Here is a 20433-nt window from a genome sequence, read left to right as displayed (position 1 = left end):
GATTACTGAAAAATTGCCTCATTTATCTCCCATGATTGCTCATAGAGCAAATTTGGCCCAGTGTAGCTTCTGGCAGGTGTTACCACTGACAAGGAATGTGTGTCACCCATGAGCACACTGCATGTGGCACAGGCAGACATGGGCAACCTCCCCACACAAGCTTTGGCCTTAAAGAAAGGGGCTTTCCACAATTGCCCATTTTGCCATCTTCTTTCTGCCAATTAATTATTCTTGACCAGAGGCACCTGCACTGCTTGAAAGAGAGTGTGTGCACACAACAACCAAAAAGCCATTAGATATGCCAACAAATTAATGCTTATATTACTGATGAGCTGCATGCCAGCTTCCTAAATCTGAGCTACTCCATCTATTACTAAAAGTTTCTGTGCCACAGCAACTGGAAAGGATGATGTTTTCCACCACAGTAAAAATTAAGGGCTTGTTCTCACATCCCTTACATACCCAAAACCCATGATGAACATAAGATTTCTGTCATTTTTATCAATATTTTTGCAACAAACATTTCCAGGCTACTAGATAACGCCTTGCAACAGGGTTTGAGACTGAGGAAGCTGCAGCTTTCACATGTACCTTCTTTGCCCAGTGCACAAGCAATACAAACACAGTCATCCCATTTTAGACTGTATAGCAGAAATAAATCTTTTCACTCATGCCATAAAAGACTGAGTGTCAGAAATTTGATAGAAGGGGACCTTGCCTTTGCTTATACTCCCTATCCCATACAACAGCAGTCTCCTCTGCCCTCAAGGAGCGAGTTTGAGGCCAAAGACCTATAGCACAGAATCACACTCCTGGCAACTGAAGAGAACAATAGGTACATGAGGACACCACTGAGACCTGAAGGCAAAAACGGGTTGTAATAGGCAAGGATAAGACTTAGCCTCACTAGCACACCCTTAAGACCCAAAGGTTTGGATGTATAATCGTTTATGAGGCTCTATTATCTTCCTGCAATCTCATACTAAACAGAACACAGATCAATAAAGGCAAGACAAGCATAGGAACTGTAGTGCCAACATTGGTTAATGTATTTCCATTGCTCTAACCTAAATTCCTTAAGGTCAGGTTCCCAAAACACTGTTCTTTGACTTCATACATTCCATTGGATTTCAGTAACCAAGAAAAACTGGCAAATTCCAGCTCCTTGGCTTAACCATCCTTCTGCTAGGGACAGAGACTCTTCTCTGTTACCTTTTGTCAACTTCACCTCCTTCTTGTCCTCCTGCCCAACAGGTGTATAAGCAGAGACACTTCAAATTCTGCTCTGATGTTAAAGAAATTTCTTCTAGTGACTTGCATGCTTAAATTTGAATCCTGGCCTTCTTAGGTACACTGCTAAAGTTCAGGACCAGAGGCCAGAAACCACATTTGTGGTTACCAAGCAACAGCACAGGCCTCAGTAGTCCCCAGAAGCATATCTGATGTTACATTCACCCAAAATCCCAGAAACAGCCACTGCCACACAGTTTCCCAGTCATTTCGTTAAAATACTTGCAGCTTTATACAAGTTGAACCCATTTTCAGTGGTACTGCACACTAGTGCTTTTTGCCCAAAAAGCTTGTTAGTCTGCAATGTTATTTGATTTAACAGCCCTCTGAAAGATCATTAGGAGGATCAGCCAAACAATGTCCCTTATCAAGAATGGGAAGCAAAGGGAAACGTGGTAATCAGTGAAAGAACAGGACCCAAGTTTAGACATATTTCTTGTGTTTGCTCACATTGGGAGCCACCATCAAGTTCATTAGCTCAAAGATGCACATGGGGCTTCTGTATTTGGCTTTTGTCAATTATTCCTCTCCTACAAGCAAGTTAATTTCATGTGATCTAAATCTGAAAAATACAGGAGCAAAAATCACGGCAATAATATTTTAAAGTCATCCACCTTATTCCTTCTGCTTTTTTGCTGTACACTGTCCATGGTGGATACCTTTTCCAAACTGGAATTGAGCACAATTGTAAAGGTTCCAGTTGTAACAATTAGAAACATAACTATTGCTAAAGAAATAGGTAGAATAAGTGACAAAGAAAATCAAAGTGACATTTAGTTGTATATTTGTATCAACTCTAAAGCAACACCAGCATACCTAACCTCCAGGTTGCAATGTGGGAGCAAGTAACTTTGTATCAGAAAGACGCCAAATTCCATGTTCTAATTAATAACTGGTATATTGCTGGATATTACTCAAAATCTTCCACTTTGTTTTCTTATCTGAAAGAAAGAGTCTCAAAACAAATAAGAGTAAAAGGAGAAGAAAAAACGCCTAAGACAGCAGTGTCTGTCCCAGAACAAAAGAGCATTAACAGTGTTCTCATGTGTAAAGACTCTGGCAGCAGATAAAGAAATTTTCCAGCTAATAAAAACAAAGAAAAAAAAATTTAGAAAAAAAATCTATGGAAAACTACTTTGGTTAAAATTAATGAAGCAATTTGGTTCTCTCTATAAAAGAGATACTCAGGATTCTGTAAAAATATAGAATAGTTACAGGAAACAACTGTGTCCTTTCTGTTATGATCAATCATATAGATGGTCCAAGAGCTTATCTTAAAGCCAAAAAAAAAATTAAAATATTTTTCTTCCTTGCCTGTCCAAAAATGTACAATGGCACATCACACCTAGACTATTTTATTAGGTCAGCCCTGTGTCTCAGGTGGGGATTTAAAGGCACAGGGAACTTTTAATTCTGGGGTGATTTAGATTTACTTTGGCTGTAAGTTAACAGTAATGCAGCTCTTTTAGCACAAAGACAAGTGTAGTGTGATTTACTGGAGACGTCTAACACTTAAGATAATCTTTTTAAAGATTGTGATGAACTAGTGATATACAGATGATCCAATATTTTCGTGCAATCGAAAGGAAACATTAATCCATGCTGGTAGTAATGTACATCAGTTATCCCACAGAAAGTTGCTTAAGCTGTTCTGTGCCCCTGTGACTGCACACTGACATGCTTTAACATGTCAACACTCACCACCAAATAGGAGTCCTGTCTAAGCCCCAACAGGAAACCAGGGTTCAACACATCATATATAGTGAAAAGCTTACAGAAGGAGAAAGGATAAAGGATGGTCCTCAGCAAAGAGAGAGATGAGTGAGGCAAAACATATGAAGGAGCAGAAGGAACCAATTAAAAGCCTGATAAATTTAGAACTCTTTGCTCAACAAGGAGTGGAAAGCATATTTTATGTATTAACCCATGCCACATTTTTATAAACTGGTGTTATTTTAATGTTAGTATTACGCTTGCATACAAACAGTCCACTTCAGAAAGGAAAAATTCTTTTCCATTTTGTTTTACTTGAAAGAAGATTGTAAACACTAGGCTGAGCACTGAAGTTTTCAACACTGGTAGAAGCAGAGCTGTCTAGAGGGATGCTGAAGCTCTTCTTTCAGTGAAATGTGTCACCACTACATGAAAGATAGCTGTGTAATATTCTTTCCATCTAACATTACATCAAGTGATTCACACCAACACTCATTTCTTAAACTTAACCTTTTAGTGCAGCTTATGAAATATGGTGCAGTCTTCAAGCAGGATTATTCTCCTTTGAATTTTCTGTAATAAGGCAATACATAAAACTACTTTCCATTGCTTTGCATGTCCTTAGTCTTCCCTAAACCTGGATGAGAAGGCAGGAATGGCTTTGTAACATTGGGGCTGCTCCCAGAGACACAACCTGAGGCACAAACCACGTGAACAACACTCTGTGACTGCCTCCTTCCCCTTTGCTCCTAAATAAATGCAGTATTCCTCTAGTACTGTCTGTCTGATTCTGCCCACCAGAAGATGCATCAGAAGAGCGTGAAGAGTGGGCACCTGTGCCATAACCTGCCTCCTGAAAGAGTTTTCCCATGATTCTGCTGCTTGCTGTCCTAAACGCTCCTTCTCCCAGGCAAAATGGGCTGCTTTGGTGAGTTTGGCTCCCAGCAGCACTCTGAAGCTCAGTGCAGGTGTGGAAGCTGCAAGAAAGTATTTACTAACTGTGCTTTCTGGATTTGGATCGCTGCTTGAACAGACGGTCAAATATGCTTTGGAGCAGTGCAGAGCAGAAAACTACTTCTAAAACTGTAATTGCAGATCATAGCAATGAAGCAGCTAGACTAAGAATAAACACAGCAAATGTACACTCACCAGAGCCACTATATACACATGTACACACACACCCATACACACACACACTTGGCAGTGGCAGCAGCTCAAATATAACTAGACTAAAAGCCATTTCTGAAGACGTTTCTAAGGTTACTCGGTTAAAACTGAGTCATTGCACACTGTTGCATGTCTCATTTGAAATTCAGGATGAAGTCTAAGAACTGCCATTTTTAAAATTTCAAGTTGTTTCATAATCAAATTTGTAGGAAAGTAATATAAATAATGCCATCTCCTCAGTTAAGTCTCAGATTATGTTTTAGGTCATCTATGTAACTTTTTACTTGAATTTTTTTTTTAAATGGATCTTATCTGAATATTTTCTCTTTTAAATATCTAAGTCTGGCACTGATACGGTTTGGCTTGTTTAGCACACTGAAACCCAGTAGTATTCATGAACTAGATAGCTCCAGGACAAATTTCTACTATAATGCAAAAATAATTAAAACAAATGCATCATTTGTGGTTTTAGTAATTACTACAAATACTTATTTTTTTATTGCCAGATATAAAAAAGATTACTTAGTATAACATCATCCCTGTGATGACACATACGTGCCAATGCAACTTCACATTAATCACAGTAGGCAAACCATCAATCAGTGCAATGTGACAACTGTTCTCCATTCTTCCTCCTCCTCTCTTTCTCTCTCTCAAAAACCCCAAAAAACTTCAACTCATCTTTGGATGTTTTGAACAAGAAGCAAAACCACTATTTATTGAACATTAGTTTTTCAAAGTACAATTGCTTGCTTTCCTTCTCAGTGGGTTTGATTTCTAACACAATGACTGAAAAACTCCTGCAAAAATATAATATACTTAGAGCTCAAATTCCAAACCTATTCTGAGCAAAAATAGTTACAGAAGGAAGGAAGAAATTAAGATTACCTTAGTAGTATCTGTAACATCTGATCCTGGCTAACTCTAAAGCATATGCTAATTTTAAGCCTCTGAGTAGTCCATTGGCTTCAGTGAATCCAGTGAAAGTCTAGAAGATTAGTCAGGCACTTAACACTGCTGGCAAATGTGTAACTCTGGGATGGCAGTCAGGCCATGAGGAACATGCATAAGAATGGCAGTGGAAAATAAGGGGTAGGAGCACACAATAGAAAACCTTTGCAAAAGAATGGATCATGTGAGAGAGCTCCTTTCAAGGACTACTTGAAAGGCATGTCACCACTGTGGGGAAAAAAAAGAAAAGCTATTTACTAACATACTGTTGCTTACACTGAGTCTTTGAAGTAGCAAAACTTTATCTCTTCAGGTCAGCCACATAATACTTATTCAAGTCACACGATTTTCCATTTGTTATAAAATAAAACAATGAGGGTTTTTACATATCTTAAAATCAAATCCCTAAGGGATGAGTGACCCAGTAGATTGTTATGCTTGCTCTGATCAGCCCAGCACTAAGCAAAGTTAGTGCTGCTTTATCAATTTTTACAAACTCAACAGCAAATTCAAATGGTCAATCACTACTTCCCTCCCATAGGAAAATCCACACACAATACACCAGCTATTTCCCAAATGCATGTATCATCTATAGGCTTTTTATTTCACCAAAGCCATAAATCAGTAAATCAGGCAACGCTCTGCAGTAGGCTTTAAAAAGATGCAGGTTATGCAAGATGCAGAAGTCTTATCAAAAGCTTTTATTTAAAAGCAATCCAAGAAAATGAATGTCAATTCCTTAACTTTTATTCAAAACAAAGTAGAAAATTCTGTTAGGAATGTCTATAGAAGCATTATTGGCCAAGAAGGCCAAAAGAGCCTAAACCCAAGTTTCAACTTGGATCTAGCTCAGGACAAACAGCTTCTGTAGCACTTCAGAGTCATTATGCTGGACCTTAACCCCTAAATAAAAAAGTTTTGGACCAAGCTACCATGACAGACTTGATGCTGCAATGATACAACAAAACCAAAGCCCTAACACAACAGAAATGTCAATGCTAACAGTCCACAAACAGGAAAAAGTACTATGCCTGTTAGAAACTTCCCAAAGCAAAGACTTCTATCCTAGAATAAAGGTAAGAAAAATCAGGCAAATACTAATAGCTCATAGCCACAGGTTTAAAGTTTTAAATCGATTTTTTCTCCATTCCCTTGATGCTGACATCAATGATGCTGACATCCATGCCTTTTTAGACTCAAACTCTTGCTATACAATGAAGTTATAAAACTACCTAAAATACAAAGTCTGTGGCAATCCTCAATTTTCACTGTACAAAGGCAGTATTTAATACTTGTGGCCAACAGTGTATTAGACTACAGCAAGAAGAAGTTGTATTAATATAAATGGTAAATAAACCACTTAGTATTCTGAGACTCGGTATTTGCCAAGAGGCTTGATACAAGCATCCCGAGATCTTGAATTTCACCTTAATTTAATGATACTGTCACTTTACTCATTCTGAAATTAAAATGTGGTGTTATATATATATATATATATATAAAGATATAAAGTTCTAAAATTCCTGCCCTTTAAATATGAAAAAAAATCCAGCAAATAGTTCTTACAAGGAGATAGATCAAAACAGTATTTTATTATTAGTTAATTCCATCTGTGTGTTTAGACACACAGGAATTATATAGGACGCTGACAACAGCTGGAGCGGGGGAGGGGAGGTGGGTGAGAGGAGAAAGGGGGGTGAGGTCCTCACTCCAGTGAGAGACTTGTGTACCTGACTGATAAACTCAGCCTAACTTCTTCATGTATCCTATTTATCTTCAAATCTATTTATGTCACACAAGAGAACATATGAGCATAGCAGCTGTTACTATAGCAATGAAACTGAAAATTTTGAGAACACAAAAAACCCACCCCTGAAGGATGCTCAGTTTAGCAAAGAGATGGTTTAGAGAACAGCACACCAGTATCTCACTTCTTGGATCTGCTCAAAGTCTGCGTTTACAGAGACATTAAATCAGCTGTAACAGCCTGTTCCCCAAAGAGCACTCGGAGCCAAATCACCGCTACCTCTTACTCGGCACGACTCGGTACACCGGGAGTTCCTGCTAAGTAACCCCAAACTTGTCAAGTACGCCTGAGCCGCCTGTAAATCCGGGGAAAAGCGATTCCCTGCAAAAGGCTCAGAGGTTCTGATGGCGGCAGAGAAGAGATTCGCCATAGTAACAAACCCCCCACCCGCACCGCGGGTCACAGCGGGGAGCGCGGCGAGCCCCGCACCCCCGGCAGCACGCACACCTGCCCGGCGCCGGGAAGGCGGCACGGGCCGGGACAACTCAGGTACTTCGCTCAAGCAGCGGCAGGCAGCCTCTCCGAGCACGGCCCGCGATGAAACCCACCCGCAATTCCCCCAAGTGCCGTTCTCCTGTCAAACGCCCCCCGCTCCCTCCCTCCCTCCCGTCCCCGGCCGGCGGCCCTGCCCCCCCGCCTCTCGCCCCTCGCCGCCTCCCTCCGCGGGCGCGCCGGCCCCGCGCAGCCCCGGCCCCGCCGCGGACCCGAGGCGCTGCCGACCGCGGTTTTACCTGCGAGGGAGCCGGGTCTCTGCAGGGTGGCGGTGGCGTACAGCTCCTGGGAGTGCTTGCTGTACTGATCGGCAGCGTGAACAAGCCGCTTGGTAGGCGACAGGGTGGCGTAAGTGCCGATGGTGGAGCTTAACTGGTGGATAGGAGAGGAGGAAATGTTAGACTGGACGGTGGGCGGGGAGGTCACTCGGATGGGGGACGGCGACAGTCCCGCCGAGGAGACGACGATGTTGATGGGCGAGCTGGTGCTGTAGGACTTGGCCAGGCGGCTGGGGGACTGCTTCGGGGAGGAGAGGCGCTGCGCGGTGGCGTAGGCGGCGCCCTCGGCGGCGGAGCCGGCCCGCGGCAGCTTGGTGGGGGAGCCGCCGGGCTGGGCGGGCAGCGGGGAGCTCACCCGCTGCGCCGGCAGCGTGGAGCTGGCGTAGTAGAGCGCGGCGGCGTGCTGGGGCTCGGGCAGGTGGAAGGCGCTGCCGTGGCTGGGCGCGAAGGGCTCCCGCGGCTGCGGGGCGGCGGGCGGCGGCGGCGGCTCCGGGCCGCCCGGGTGGGCGCCGCGGCCCCCCGGGCCCTGCTGCGGGAAGGAAAGGCAGAGGCGTCAGCGGCGGCGGGCGCCCGGCTCCCCCGGCCCTGCGCGGGGCGGTGCGGGCCCGCCGGCCGGAGCAGCCCCCCGGCCGCACGCAGCCCCCTCGCTGACCTCGAACCAGGCCGGCACCCGGCGCCCGCGGGATTACGGGAGTCGGTAATCTGCTAAAGCATTCCCAGCCTTTCAGGGAAAAAAAAACATCGGCCGGCTCGGCCCGAGAGGCGTCGAAACTCCTCCCGACGGCTGAAGCCGTCTCCCGGCCGTGGGGCACAGCGCTCCGGCGCGCTGGCTCCGGAACGCGCTCGCCAGCCAGCCCCTAAACCAGGCAGGGTCTAGCCCCGGCTCAAATACTTACGTACGTACATAGACACAGATAAATACACCCGCGCCCCTTTATTCTGCATACATTAGAGAAGAGCGGCCGAAGCCTCGGAAAAAGCCTTTAATCGAGTAACTTTCCTCGTTTTCCAGCAACCTGTGTCCCTACAGGAGAGGCACCACACCGGGAGCTCGCTGCTCCCGGCGGCCCGGACCTGTGTGGAGGGGCGGAGGCAGGGGAAGCCCGGGCCGGTGCACGCCGAGCCCCCCTGGCAGCGCAGCACAGCACAGCACGGCACGGCTCGGCAAGCGGCCGCCTCGCACTCAGTTACGCCGCACGAAGGGGGCGGGGGGTACGGGAGGAGCTGCCGGGGCCGGGCGCTTCCCTGGGCCGCATCCAGCGGGGAATCTGCATAGAGAAGGAGGGAGAGAGCTCCCTGCGCCGACCCTCTGGCCGCGGGCAAAGCAGCGCTGAGCTCCCTCTAAGACCAGTAATTGAGGGGGGCTGGGATGAGGGAGCGAGAGAAAATCCTCGGGAGATACTGCCTATGAGAAATTTCGGTTCTGTGCCTGAGCCGCTTCTGAAGCCGCAGAGGATGAAGCTTGCCCTTATACACAGTCGGCTACCCCTTTTTTTTTATCGGGTATCTTAGGCTCAAGAGATCATCTGTGAGTCTGGTAACATTAAAATCCTCTCATAACTGCACCCCGCAGTGAGGGAGAGCTCAGCGCTCTGTTGGAAGATGTGCTGTTAGATTCAGATACTGTTTTTTTTCTGGTTAGGCAGGGGATTTACTTGAAACCTCAGAAAGTGCTCTGGATCCTCGGAGTTGACAGCATAGTTTGAATCGGTCTGACCGATGCTTTGCCCAAACACATGCACACGCCTCTCAGCTACTGATTTCCTTAGCCAGAAGAAGCTTTAAAATGTGAATAATGAATTTTGTGACTCAATTCAAAGAGGTGTTGTGAATGCCAACAGTAGCATTGTTATACATTGAATAGCAATGTGATTTTTCCAGTAGCATCCTACAAAAAAACAAGTGGGCAAAAGCACCATGTTCCTGGTATGAAATTTGATTTATTTGCACTAGGATACTCAATAAAGGATTTGGTCAGGAACTGAGGACAGTATAACTAATCAGAGCAGAAAATAAACAATATTCAAAATGCCAGAAAGCTGTACTTCTTCCTATGTACACCCACTGGAAATGTTTGTGGGTTTTTTTTTTTACTTTTGGAGCCCTTCATCTTAAATGCTTTGTGTCTGGAGGAAGAATATGTATTTTCCTAGACAGAGACAAGAAACAAGGCTTTGGAGAAGCTCCTCCTGGAACTTTGCTCCCAGTTGCTAGTCGCATGGAAGAAGCTACCAGCACTGACATTGCTCAGGCTTCTTTAGAGAGCACTGCCAGACCCAAACCTCCCTGGCTTTGCAGCTCACAGAGCAATGGCTTTACACATAAATGAAACGTAAACTGTCCCAGTCCAGGTGCTCTGTATGGTGAGTGCCAGGTGAGCAAGGGGCTCACAGATGGAAGTAGCTGCTCTCTTTTGAGCTGGACTGTTCAGATTGCAGCAGCGAGTGACAAACATTACAGCTGCAAGTACATGTCCTGACATTCTCAAAAATGGTCAACAAGCTCAAGTTGCTCACTTGAAAGGCTTCTAACAAAAACCAGGAAGGTAAACTGTGGGAACATCAGCAAACTTTTAAAAGCTACTTTCATGCTGAGCTACTTACCGTATATGCTTTAAAGTGGAAAGAAGGACTAATCTTCAGCTGACTGTCCAATAATGTATTTGACAGGAGTACAGTTTTCATTTTCCAGGTTTAGACTATATGGTAACAACTTTCATTAGACAAAAAAAAGGTCGGTATGATTTAAGACAACATGGGCAGAGCAAATTTTGCACTTAACAAAATGTCATTCAAACTAGCTACATTATCAATTGATATTTGCTAATAAATTTTACTTTTTTGACTGTTAAGTGGCATAATAATAATAATAATTTTCTAATAAACAATGCTCCAAAATACAGTCTTTTGCAATGTTAACAGTGCACCAATTACTTCTTCAACACACTGGTAACTTTACCAGTTTGCTGTTGATCCTAAGGGTTTTAGGCAAGTACTGTCATCATGTATACAAAATTTCTTTTACTAATCTACTTCTACACTGCTTAATGTGTCAAGGATTTACAGTAATTAATTTCAAGTAAACCAGTATTATCCCATATTCCTAATAAATCTCTATAAAGCTGCGAGCATTCTGCAAGCACTAATTCAAAAAAAACCCAAAAATCCCATTTCATGATGATTTGTTATAGGGAACAAGGTGTAGTGGTGAGACACAATAATTAAATGCTTAATTAAAAATGCAGTGTATATCACTTCCTAAAAAGCTAAGCATGTGCTCTGTGTGAAGGAGAGAACTTATGGATGAACAGATTGCAATGAAAACACTAGCATGCAGTATTTTCTAGGATGTGACTAATCTCAGACCTGTCTTAAATGTACCGTGAGGTTCTTAGGTTTTTTCAAAGGGCCAAGTGTGCAGTAACATTCTCCACACATCTTTTCAGAGACAAAATGTGGTTTAGTTTTTCATTGTGTTTCTCCCTGTCTGTGGCTTAAAACAGACCCAAAGACACATCATTGTTCACCCTGCAATGTGACATACTTGGTATGGAAGAATAAAATACAGTGGTATTTTTTCCCTTATTTTTTTCCATTTATCCATTATTTTTGTCAACCTGATAACAAAACTGTGTTTAAGCTAATAAACTAAGAGCAAATTTGCTTCTCAGTAATTATATTCTCTACCATCATCCTATTTCACAGATGTGAATAAAAATCAAGGACTCTCTTTACTACAGCCCTATGAATATCTATTCCAAGACACAGGGGTTTCATTTCCCTGGCATCCCAATGAAAAGTAGCCTTGCTTATTTCGATTCAATATATGGATTCTGGTATATCCTTTTTAAAAACAGGAATGTGTGAAAAAAACATGAGAACATTAACACAGCTATAAAAATATTTTCTTTCCAATTTAATGTTACTAAGAAGATCATTTTCTACTGATTCAAAACAGTATCTTTAGAGCTTCATACAGAAAATTACTGGGGATATCCAGTTAGGTTATAGGAGACTAGAGAACAGTCTAACTGCTGTTTGCCTGTTCATTCAAGCATTTAATGCCCAGAATTCCAGGAAATTACTGTTTTGGGGGTTGGGTTTTTGTGGCTTTTTTTTTGGTTGTTTGGTTGTTCTTGTGTGGGGATTCTTTCGTTGTTGTTTGGCTTTTTTGGGGTTTTTTTGTTTGGTTTTTGTTTGTTTGTTTTTACAATCCAATGGATAACTTAAATTGGAACTTTACCCTAGAAAGAGTAAATAAAAGACTGCAATATAAGATTTCTGTTCTATAGAGTAGAATTGAGAGGGTCAAATAACTGTGTTGACTGATTTATTCTGCAGAAAATTTTTCATGGATAAGGAATTACAAAATGGCTAGATAGCTTTAAGTGAAACTTTGGGGTCAGCTGCTAATATGAATCAGTATATTGATTCTTGGAGATTGCTCCCAGAGGTTTGAGTAAGTCTGCATGCCCATCTTAGGTCTGGATGAACTTTAGTTTAGCAGTAAATGCCAGTGCCAGTTTTCAGCTCATTTTGCTCTCTGGATCTCTTTGCCTTTATAAATCTCAAACAAGTCACATCTGATGAATACTAACATAGTCATATGCAGTGCACTGTGGTCCCTGAGGAGACCCTTTCTCTTGATTTTAGGGAGCATTTTCCAAGTTGTGTAGAAAACCTCTCTCCAGGCCCCTTTGGCTTTTAACTATTGGTGTGTGTTGGTAGCTTTAGGCAGAAAAATTGTTCATCCTGACCAGGGTTTTCTAGAGACATTCCACAGGTGCAGCTCTGTTTCACAGTCTCAGTGATGCTCTGAGCTTTTTCAGAGACTGCTAGACTTGCCAGTCTATTGAGGGCTCCTTTTTTTCCTGTAAGCCCAAAGAACCTTCCATAAGGCTTCACTCAAGGCATCACTCTGCTGTGGTCCAATGCCTCAATCAACACTCTTACAAAGAGAAGAGGGCATGGAAATTGCATAACATTCTCTAGTCTTGGAATGCCCTCTTCAGTCTTTGGCCAGGACCTATTGAAGGGCCTTTCTTCTGCAAGACTACTTTAATGTAATTTGTAAGCTCCTGACCTGACTAGAAAGATGCTACCTATGTTCAAATGCTCTTATACAAAAAGAGATGCAAGACTATACCTCCGGATCCCTCAAATATGGCCTATTCCATCTCTTTCTCCTGATTTTGTTCCATCATTCCACTTCAAAATTCCAACACTATTAGGAAAATTTGTCAGCCTACCTGATCCTGCTCTCAAAGGTCATACATATAGATGAAGGTAGGTAATTGTAGTCTTCTACATCCACAAACAGAATGGTGTGAGACCTTCTCAAAGTGTCCAGAGATGGTCCATCTCTGGTTTTAAAGCAGCAGTGAATGCTACAGTCATTACCTGTGGCAGAATCAAAGCAGCATTGCAGATTTCCACTGCCATAATCTCTACTAGTGAATTGTTATCTGAGTGCTGTAATAAGAGTAATCTGTTTTAAGATTTCATCTTGTTTCCTTTATGTCAGAAAAATTCTTATGTTTATATTTGGAATTTGGTTTTAAACACATTGTCATTTGCCATACCTACCAGAAGAGAAATATTTATTTTAGCTTTCGTCTGGGTAGGTTATCAAGCAACCTGATACCTTGTGGCCAGTAAACAGATTCTGCTTAAAAACTTAATGCATTCTAGCACTCATTTGCTAGTGAGGTGTGGTGGTCTGACAAACTTGTTTATAGGGAAAAGAAGACAAGTTAGAACACTAACTGTAAAATGTGTTTTCAAGACTTTTTTAATCACCTTTAATTTCCATATACTTTTTTGATTTTAAGGTATTCCAATTCTGTGCCAGCTTATTCAGTCCAAAAGCATCAGGTGCACAGGATACTGCAATACAGTAGGGATTTACCTGTGTTGCAGCCACAGCCTCTGAAAGGACTGCAACATTACCAACAGCTAAACAAGTCCTCATCCAGAACATAAACTTCCTTTCCTGTCCCCTTGCAAACACATGGCAGAGCATGCAGAAAACTACTCTATTTACTACATGCTATACTTTATACTCCTTTGATATCTCTGCATCATAAGATGATCATTCTCCAAGTTGCACTAAACCTGGTTGGACACTGAATTTGAAAAGCAGTTTTCAGTGGGGAAGCAGAGTAATTCCCTGCCAGAGGAGCAGTTTTTGCTAAGAAATTGTGTCCCGGTAGTATTTAGAAGATAAAAGTTTTATGTTTGAAAGTAGGCAAAGCACTGGAAAAACTCTATGATCTATAATGAACTCCACCAAATTGACAAAAATGTTAGATTGCACTTTGCAACACTATGCAGGAAGTCCCAAGACTAATTAGTTTCTCTTTTTTATAAAATTGCATTTTCACAAATTGTTCTTGCTGTCACAGCTGGCCTTGGGACTATTTACTTTTTTTTTGCAAGCATTTGGACTATCATTCATGTTGAGAGATAGCTATATTCCTTGCACACAAATACCAAAGGAAATTATCACAATCTGAGAAGCTTCAACTCCTGAGGCTTATTTTAATTATAATAGGTATAGCAAAACAATTCTTAGGATTGACTTTTTTTTCCCTGTAATTGTGGGATCAGCAATGGTCATATTCAAAATTTTTAAATTTTGACTTTTGAATTTTCCTCTTCCTGTTTACCTCTTTTAAAACCCCTTTTACATATTTTTAATGGTATTAATTAATAGTTTATGTGGCAGTTTGTTAGCATTTTCAAAATATATATAAATTCATCTGAAGTTGTCAGGCATCTTTTGCAGCATCATGGTGTGAAGCATTATTAAGTTCTCTGAATTATTTTCCTGCAGGAATATCTATCCTACAATGTGTATGAAAATAAAAAGAACATCTATTTTCTGTCCTCTCATACCAAGAAAAACAAAGGATAGGAAATGTTGCCTTACTAATTACCTTTCTGAAGGAAACCAGTTCTCTCTGAAGTGATGGTTCATGAGAGCTTCTCAGATCTAAGCAATGTCTGATCAGTGTAATTCCAATGAAAAAAAAAAATCTAGGTCATTAATTTTTCCCCCTCCATAAATTCATCTTTTTCTATCAATGAGTATAATAGAATTTATATTAAGAATATATCTATTTCTAACCTTTACAAATCTGCATGATTTTCCTTCCTGCCTTTAAAAAAAAAAGATTCTTTCTTCTTCCCCTCTCACTTCTACTTTGTTTTTGTTTCTGTTCCTCCCATAACCTGCTCCATTTCCATCATCTTATTTTTCCAGCCTCCTTTAAGACCGCATCACAGTCTTTCAGGCTAACCCCCAAGGTAAAATGCTTTTCAAAAAGCAGAACTCCAGATGATGCTATTTTCCACAAGATGCACCTGGAGAAGCTGGCAGCCCATGGCATGGCTGGGTGCACTCTTCACTAGGTAAAAACCTGGCTGGGTGACTGGGCCTAGGGAATGGTGGTGAAAGGTTGCATCAGGGGGATGGCCTGCCACAAGTGGAATTCCCCAGGGATCTCTGTTGTTTGATATCTTTAACAATGACCTGGACAAGGGGATGGAGTACACCCTCAACCAGTTTGCAGAAAAAAACCAAGCTGGGCAGGAGTGTTGATCTGTTAGAGGGTAGGCAGGCTTTGCAGAGGGATCTGGGCAGGCAGGATCAATGGGCCAAGGCCAGCTCCACAAGGTTCAACAAGGTGAAGTGCTGGGTCCTGCACTTTGGCCACAACAGCCTCATGCAGCTCCACCACATGGGGGAAGAGTGGCTGGAAAGCTGCCAGTGGAAAAGGACATGGCAGGGCTGATACAGGTAACTGAACATGAGCCAGCATGAGCCCAGGTGGCCAAGAAGGCCAATGTCATCCTGGCCTGGACCAGCAATAGTGTGGCCAGCAGGAGCAGGGCAGTGGTCATCATCCTGTACTCAGCACTGCTGAGGCCACACCTCAAATCCTGTGTCCAGCTTTGGATCTCTTAATGCAAGAAGGACATTGAGGTGCTGGAGCATGTCCAGAGAAGGGCAGCAGAGCTGGTGAAGGGTCTGGAGCAGCTGAGGGAGCTGGGGTTGTTTAGCCTGGAGGAAGAGAGGCTCAGGGGAGACCTTATTGCTCTCTCCAACTGCCAGAGAGGAGACTGTAGCTAGGCGGAGGTCAGTCCCTTTTCCCAGGCAACCACCAACAGGACAAGAGGAAATGGTCTCACACTGCACCAGGTGAGGTTCAGGTTGGAGATCAGGAAGAATTTTTTTCACTGAAAGGGTTGTCAAGTCACCATCTCTGAGGGTATTTAGAAGAAATGCAGATGTGGCACTTGGGGACATGATTCACTGATGGCCAGTGCTGGGTTAATATTTGGACTCTGTTCTTACCTACACAATTTGAAATTTAATTTAACTGTGTTTTATTTCATTTTTCAGTCTTAGAGAACAGGGAGCTTTTCTGAGAAAATTGAGAGAATAGAATATTGTATGTCTCTCAGCATCTCACAAACTGTGCAATGACTCTAATACTTGAAATCTCTTAGCAATTTTAGGCTTTGAAATTCAAATAACTACTCTCTTCTACAGAATCCTGAACTGCAAAATGTCCTGGTATCACACTGAGATGATCTGCTTTGCTAGGATGGTTAGCATCTAAACAGAGAAAATAACCAGTGCTGACCGACACAACCCAGTTAGACTTTGCTTAGGTACAGAAGCATGAACACATCTTGTGTAAAGTGAAGCTTAACTTTCTCCTGAGAGGCTTTGATGTCACAGTGAAAAGCACAAAAGGTGAGAGGGTTACATGTCCGAGCCAGGAGAGATGGTTTAGACAGGTAGAGGGATTTACAAAGTTTTATATGTATCTGAGACAATCTTTCAAAATGTTTCAAAAGTAAAGGCAACAGTCCTAAAATATGTAGTGAAAAAACTGTTTCCTACACTTGAGATGAGGCCATAGCACCATGTGATGCATGGTATCCCAGGCAGGTTTCACATCTGGTGTCAGCCTGGCTTTGTTTGTTTCCTGGCATTTACTGCTTTCAGTAATATGGCAATGCTGGCAGGTCCTAGACTTTAGGATGGACTCATAATCAGCACAGGCACAGAAATTTGCTTTGAAAACTAAATGCTTGAACATGCTATTACCAAAATATATATATGCAAGCAAGTAAGTTAATCTGGTATGCAGATCTCCTTGTTAATCAGGATTACTTTATCACTATGCAAGTCAACCCACCGGAGATTTACAAAAATCAAGATGGTAACTCCACCCTGCTGCAGGTGTGTGGAACAAGACAGAAAGTAAAGGCAGAAATTCAGGTGTGGGAAGCAGCAAACAGCTCTTTCCTGGGAGCTACTCCACACAATATCAGGAGTGAGAGACCACAGTTGCTTAGGACACATACCTGGCTGTAACTCTGGATGGCACCTCTGGCCTGACTGCTGCGGGATGGGAGCTGGGCAGAAGCTGTTTCACCCAGGGCAAGGGTCTGGTTGCTGTGGTAGCTGGCTGAGTACTGGAAGGATCCTTCAGGTTTGGAATTGAGCTGGAGTGCACTCTGGGAGAGGAGGCTGGGCCCTGTGGGGACAGGATTTGAGAGCAGTCAGAAAGCCTCAGTGAAAGAGCATACCTGCATCATCTGTCAAGTGAGTCTTGAAATTATCAGATGTATCTGGCTTCAGATTTTCAGAATTTGACTTTTCAGTAATTAAAATACATGCATTACTTTGTTTTCTTACCACTCAGTCATCATGTTCAAACAACAGACCACATTGCTTTCTTTGTAAGAAATGTATCATTTTGACTGGTGAAGAAATTCTATGCCTGAACAAATCCAACCATACTATTTGGTAGAGAACTGCTTTTCAACTCAGAATAGCTGATGAGGGTTTTTCCCCCTAAGGATAAGCCTTGTTTATTTCTCTTAATTATATCCAGTCATTCTGCCTGGGAAATGCTAACTTGTCCCTCCCTGAGCCCCCAGCACATTAGATCTATTGATTCCTGCCACTGTCCTGTATACAGAGTGATGTAATACTTTGGTGCCTGTAGGGATGGATGGCAGCCTTTAAAATATTAATTGCTCTTCTCATCATGCACGACACACCCTGATCTAGTAAATCTTTGATAACTATTTTTCAGCTATCTTATCTTCCCCACCACAGCACTGCATAGCAGGAGAGCCAAGTACAGGCAGCGAGCCTGAACTGGGGCTGCCAGACTGAAGGGCATGTCAGGACCATGAACATTTTCCACAGTTATTTAGTAGCTCTGTGAAACTAAAACATGTCCTAATCTTCATTAGGTTCACCTACAAGTGATTTAGCTTACCACATGCACATAACAAATTTCCCAATTTTTCCACACAGGAATCAAGTGCACCTGCAGTAAATTTGAAGATGACACCAAGCTGAGTGGTGGAGTTGCCACACCTGAAGGATGGGATGGCATTCAGAGGGACCTGGACAAGCTTGAAAAGTGGGTGCATGGGAATCTCATGATGTTTAACAAGACCAAGAGCAAGGTGCTGCTCCTGGATCAGGGTAAATCCTGGTATGAACCCAGGCTGGAGGATGAACAGATCCAGAGCAGCCCTGCCCAGGACTTGGGGGTGCTGGAATGGCTGGACATGACCCAGCCATGGGCACTCCCAGCCCAGAGAACCAAATGTGTCCTGGGCTGCATCCAAATCAGTGTGGGCAGCAGGGGAGGGAGGGGATTCTGCCCCTCTGCTCTGCTCTGGTGAGACCCCATAGCAGTGCTGCATCCAGATCTGAGATCTCAGCACAGGAAGAACATCTGTTGGAGCAAGTCCAGAGGAGGACCGCTAAGTTAAATGGAGCACCTCTCCTATGATGAAAGGCTAAGAGAATTGGGATTGTTCAGTCTGGAAAAGCAAAGGCTTTAGGGTGATCTAACTGTGGGCTTCCACCACCTGAAGGGAACCTACAAGAAAGATGGAGAGACACTTTTTATAAGGGCATGTAGTGGCAGCACAATGGCTTCACATCGACAGAGTAGCTTTAAATTAGCTGATAGGAAGAAAATCTTCCCTCTGGTGTGAGGCTATGGCACAAGTTGTCCAGAGAAGATGTGGATAACTCATCTCTGTTAGTGGTTAAGGCCAGGTGGGATGGAGCCCTGATCAGCCCGGTCCAGATGGAGATGTCCCGATCCACAGCTGTGGGGTCGGAACTAGATGAGCCTAAAGATCCTTTCTGACCCAAGCCATTCTGTCATTCTATACACAGAGAGCTACAATAAAGAATACACACTTAATCCTCTCTCTGTCTTCACTGATATTAGTCTCTTTCAGTGTCTGGGCCCAGGAAGTGAAATACAAGAGGAGGAAAAAGGGTTATACCTTGGCCATTGCACAGGTTACCTTCAACCCAACAGCTGTCATGTGTACCACACTCAGTGGCTCCACAGGGCTGACAGGTTCATCCTTTGGTTAGCACTAACAAGCTCATGAGAGCACAGAAGGTGACACAAGCCTTAAGAGATGTGAAATGATTACAGTGATTTTGCTCCTACAGAACATGTGGTAAGTTCAGTTTTAAACAGACTCACAATGGAAAAATTCCAATGAATTTACCAGAAATAACATCCAGTACATTCCTGATACAAAGGCAGTTTTTATGACCTTTAAATCTTTGCTATGAGGATGTAAAGCTGTTCCAAAAACATTTCCACTTAGCAAACGTGCAAACAACCCCACCCCCGAATTGCACAGAGAGTATTTTTTCCTCTAGCCCATTTCTCAGAAATGGCAGAACCATTAGAACTGCTATTTTCCAAATCCAACCTGGACTGCTCGTATTATAAACAAATCGTAGTAGGCTATGTAAAGAGGAAGTGCTCCCATCTAAATGCAGACTGGGATTTTGACACTATTTTACACATCAACACAATTTATACTGCAAAATCAATGGCATTCATCAGAACATTCGAGATACAGGACAAATTTAGAACGTAAGTTCTGGTCCCTGGATTTTCCTTACAAGTACAGGAGGTAGAGCCCTGTATATGCTGTGAGGCCAGTAAAAATGTATCACATCCACAGGAGAGCTGAATTTAATCCTCTATGGGTGCTTATAAATCCAGCCTTTGGTACTTTCCATTCCCCGGCTCTGCAAATAGGGTTTATTTAGCGTTTTCCATTTAACTGGTTTTGTTGCAAAATTTCTTCTATAATGAAAGAAATACTTTCACAGGTTTTTTTTGTTTTTTTTTTTTTTAATTTTAAGAGCATAAAGAAAATACATGCTTAGTTCTAAAAAGATCTGTAGGGTTTATTTGAATCTTATGGATTTTGAATTTTCACTGATAATTTTTCTGTGATCAAGTGATGAACAAGATCAAGTTCAGAAATTTCACAAAGGCATAAGTTTCCCATGAGAAGCAAACGTTGCAAAAAGAAAGAATTTTTGTGCATGAAAGTGTTTGTACTCATTCTGAAAGTAATTATGCTGTGACATTTCTAAAGCTTAAATAATGATTAAACTATCACATGCTATGAATGCAATATGTTTAAATTTTCATTGCATCTGGCTTTCAAGTGCTGCTTTCATATTACTGTGGCTCACTAGGGGATTTACATTGCCAGCTAGAAACACATACATGGGTTCCCTGCACCATTTAGTTTAAACACTTCCATGCACTTAAAGAAACTTATCCAACCTCTTAAAAAAAGAATGTAAAAAGTTTGGCGCACATAGTTTGAAGTTCACTAAAATACTGGTTTTATTTAGCAGTTT

The 20433-nt window shown here is 42.5% G+C and overlaps 2 protein-coding genes across 12 annotated transcripts in view; one reads left to right on the top strand and one right to left on the bottom strand.

Annotated features, from left to right (window-relative positions):
* CTNND2 (catenin delta 2) overlaps positions 1-20433 on the bottom strand; it is a 638012-nt gene that overhangs the window by 260139 nt on the left and 357440 nt on the right. For 7 of the 11 annotated variants that reach the window (XM_077182185.1, XM_077182224.1, XM_077182172.1 and 4 more), the window contains 2 exons: positions 17079-17251; positions 7660-8227 (listed from right to left, as the gene is read on the bottom strand). In XM_077182185.1, the coding sequence (XP_077038300.1) occupies positions 7660-8227; positions 17079-17251 (741 nt within the window). The remainder of the gene's footprint in view (positions 1-7659; positions 8228-17078; positions 17252-20433) is intronic. The other 4 variants (XM_077182175.1, XM_077182186.1, XM_077182210.1 and 1 more) reach the window with 2 other exon arrangements.
* Positions 7268-18957, top strand: LOC143694649 (uncharacterized). Its single transcript, XM_077182238.1, has 2 exons — positions 7268-7417; positions 18043-18957. The coding sequence occupies exons 1-2, from the start codon at positions 7273-7275 to the stop codon at positions 18417-18419; spliced, it is 522 nt and encodes a 173-aa protein (XP_077038353.1). The 5' UTR covers positions 7268-7272; the 3' UTR covers positions 18420-18957.

This window comes from Agelaius phoeniceus, chromosome 1 (assembly GCF_051311805.1).
Source record: "Agelaius phoeniceus isolate bAgePho1 chromosome 1, bAgePho1.hap1, whole genome shotgun sequence".
In the NCBI taxonomy this organism is placed as follows: Eukaryota; Metazoa; Chordata; class Aves; order Passeriformes; family Icteridae; genus Agelaius; species Agelaius phoeniceus.
The sequence above is the reverse complement of the archived record's forward strand: the minus strand, read 5'-3'. Positions and strand labels throughout refer to the sequence as shown.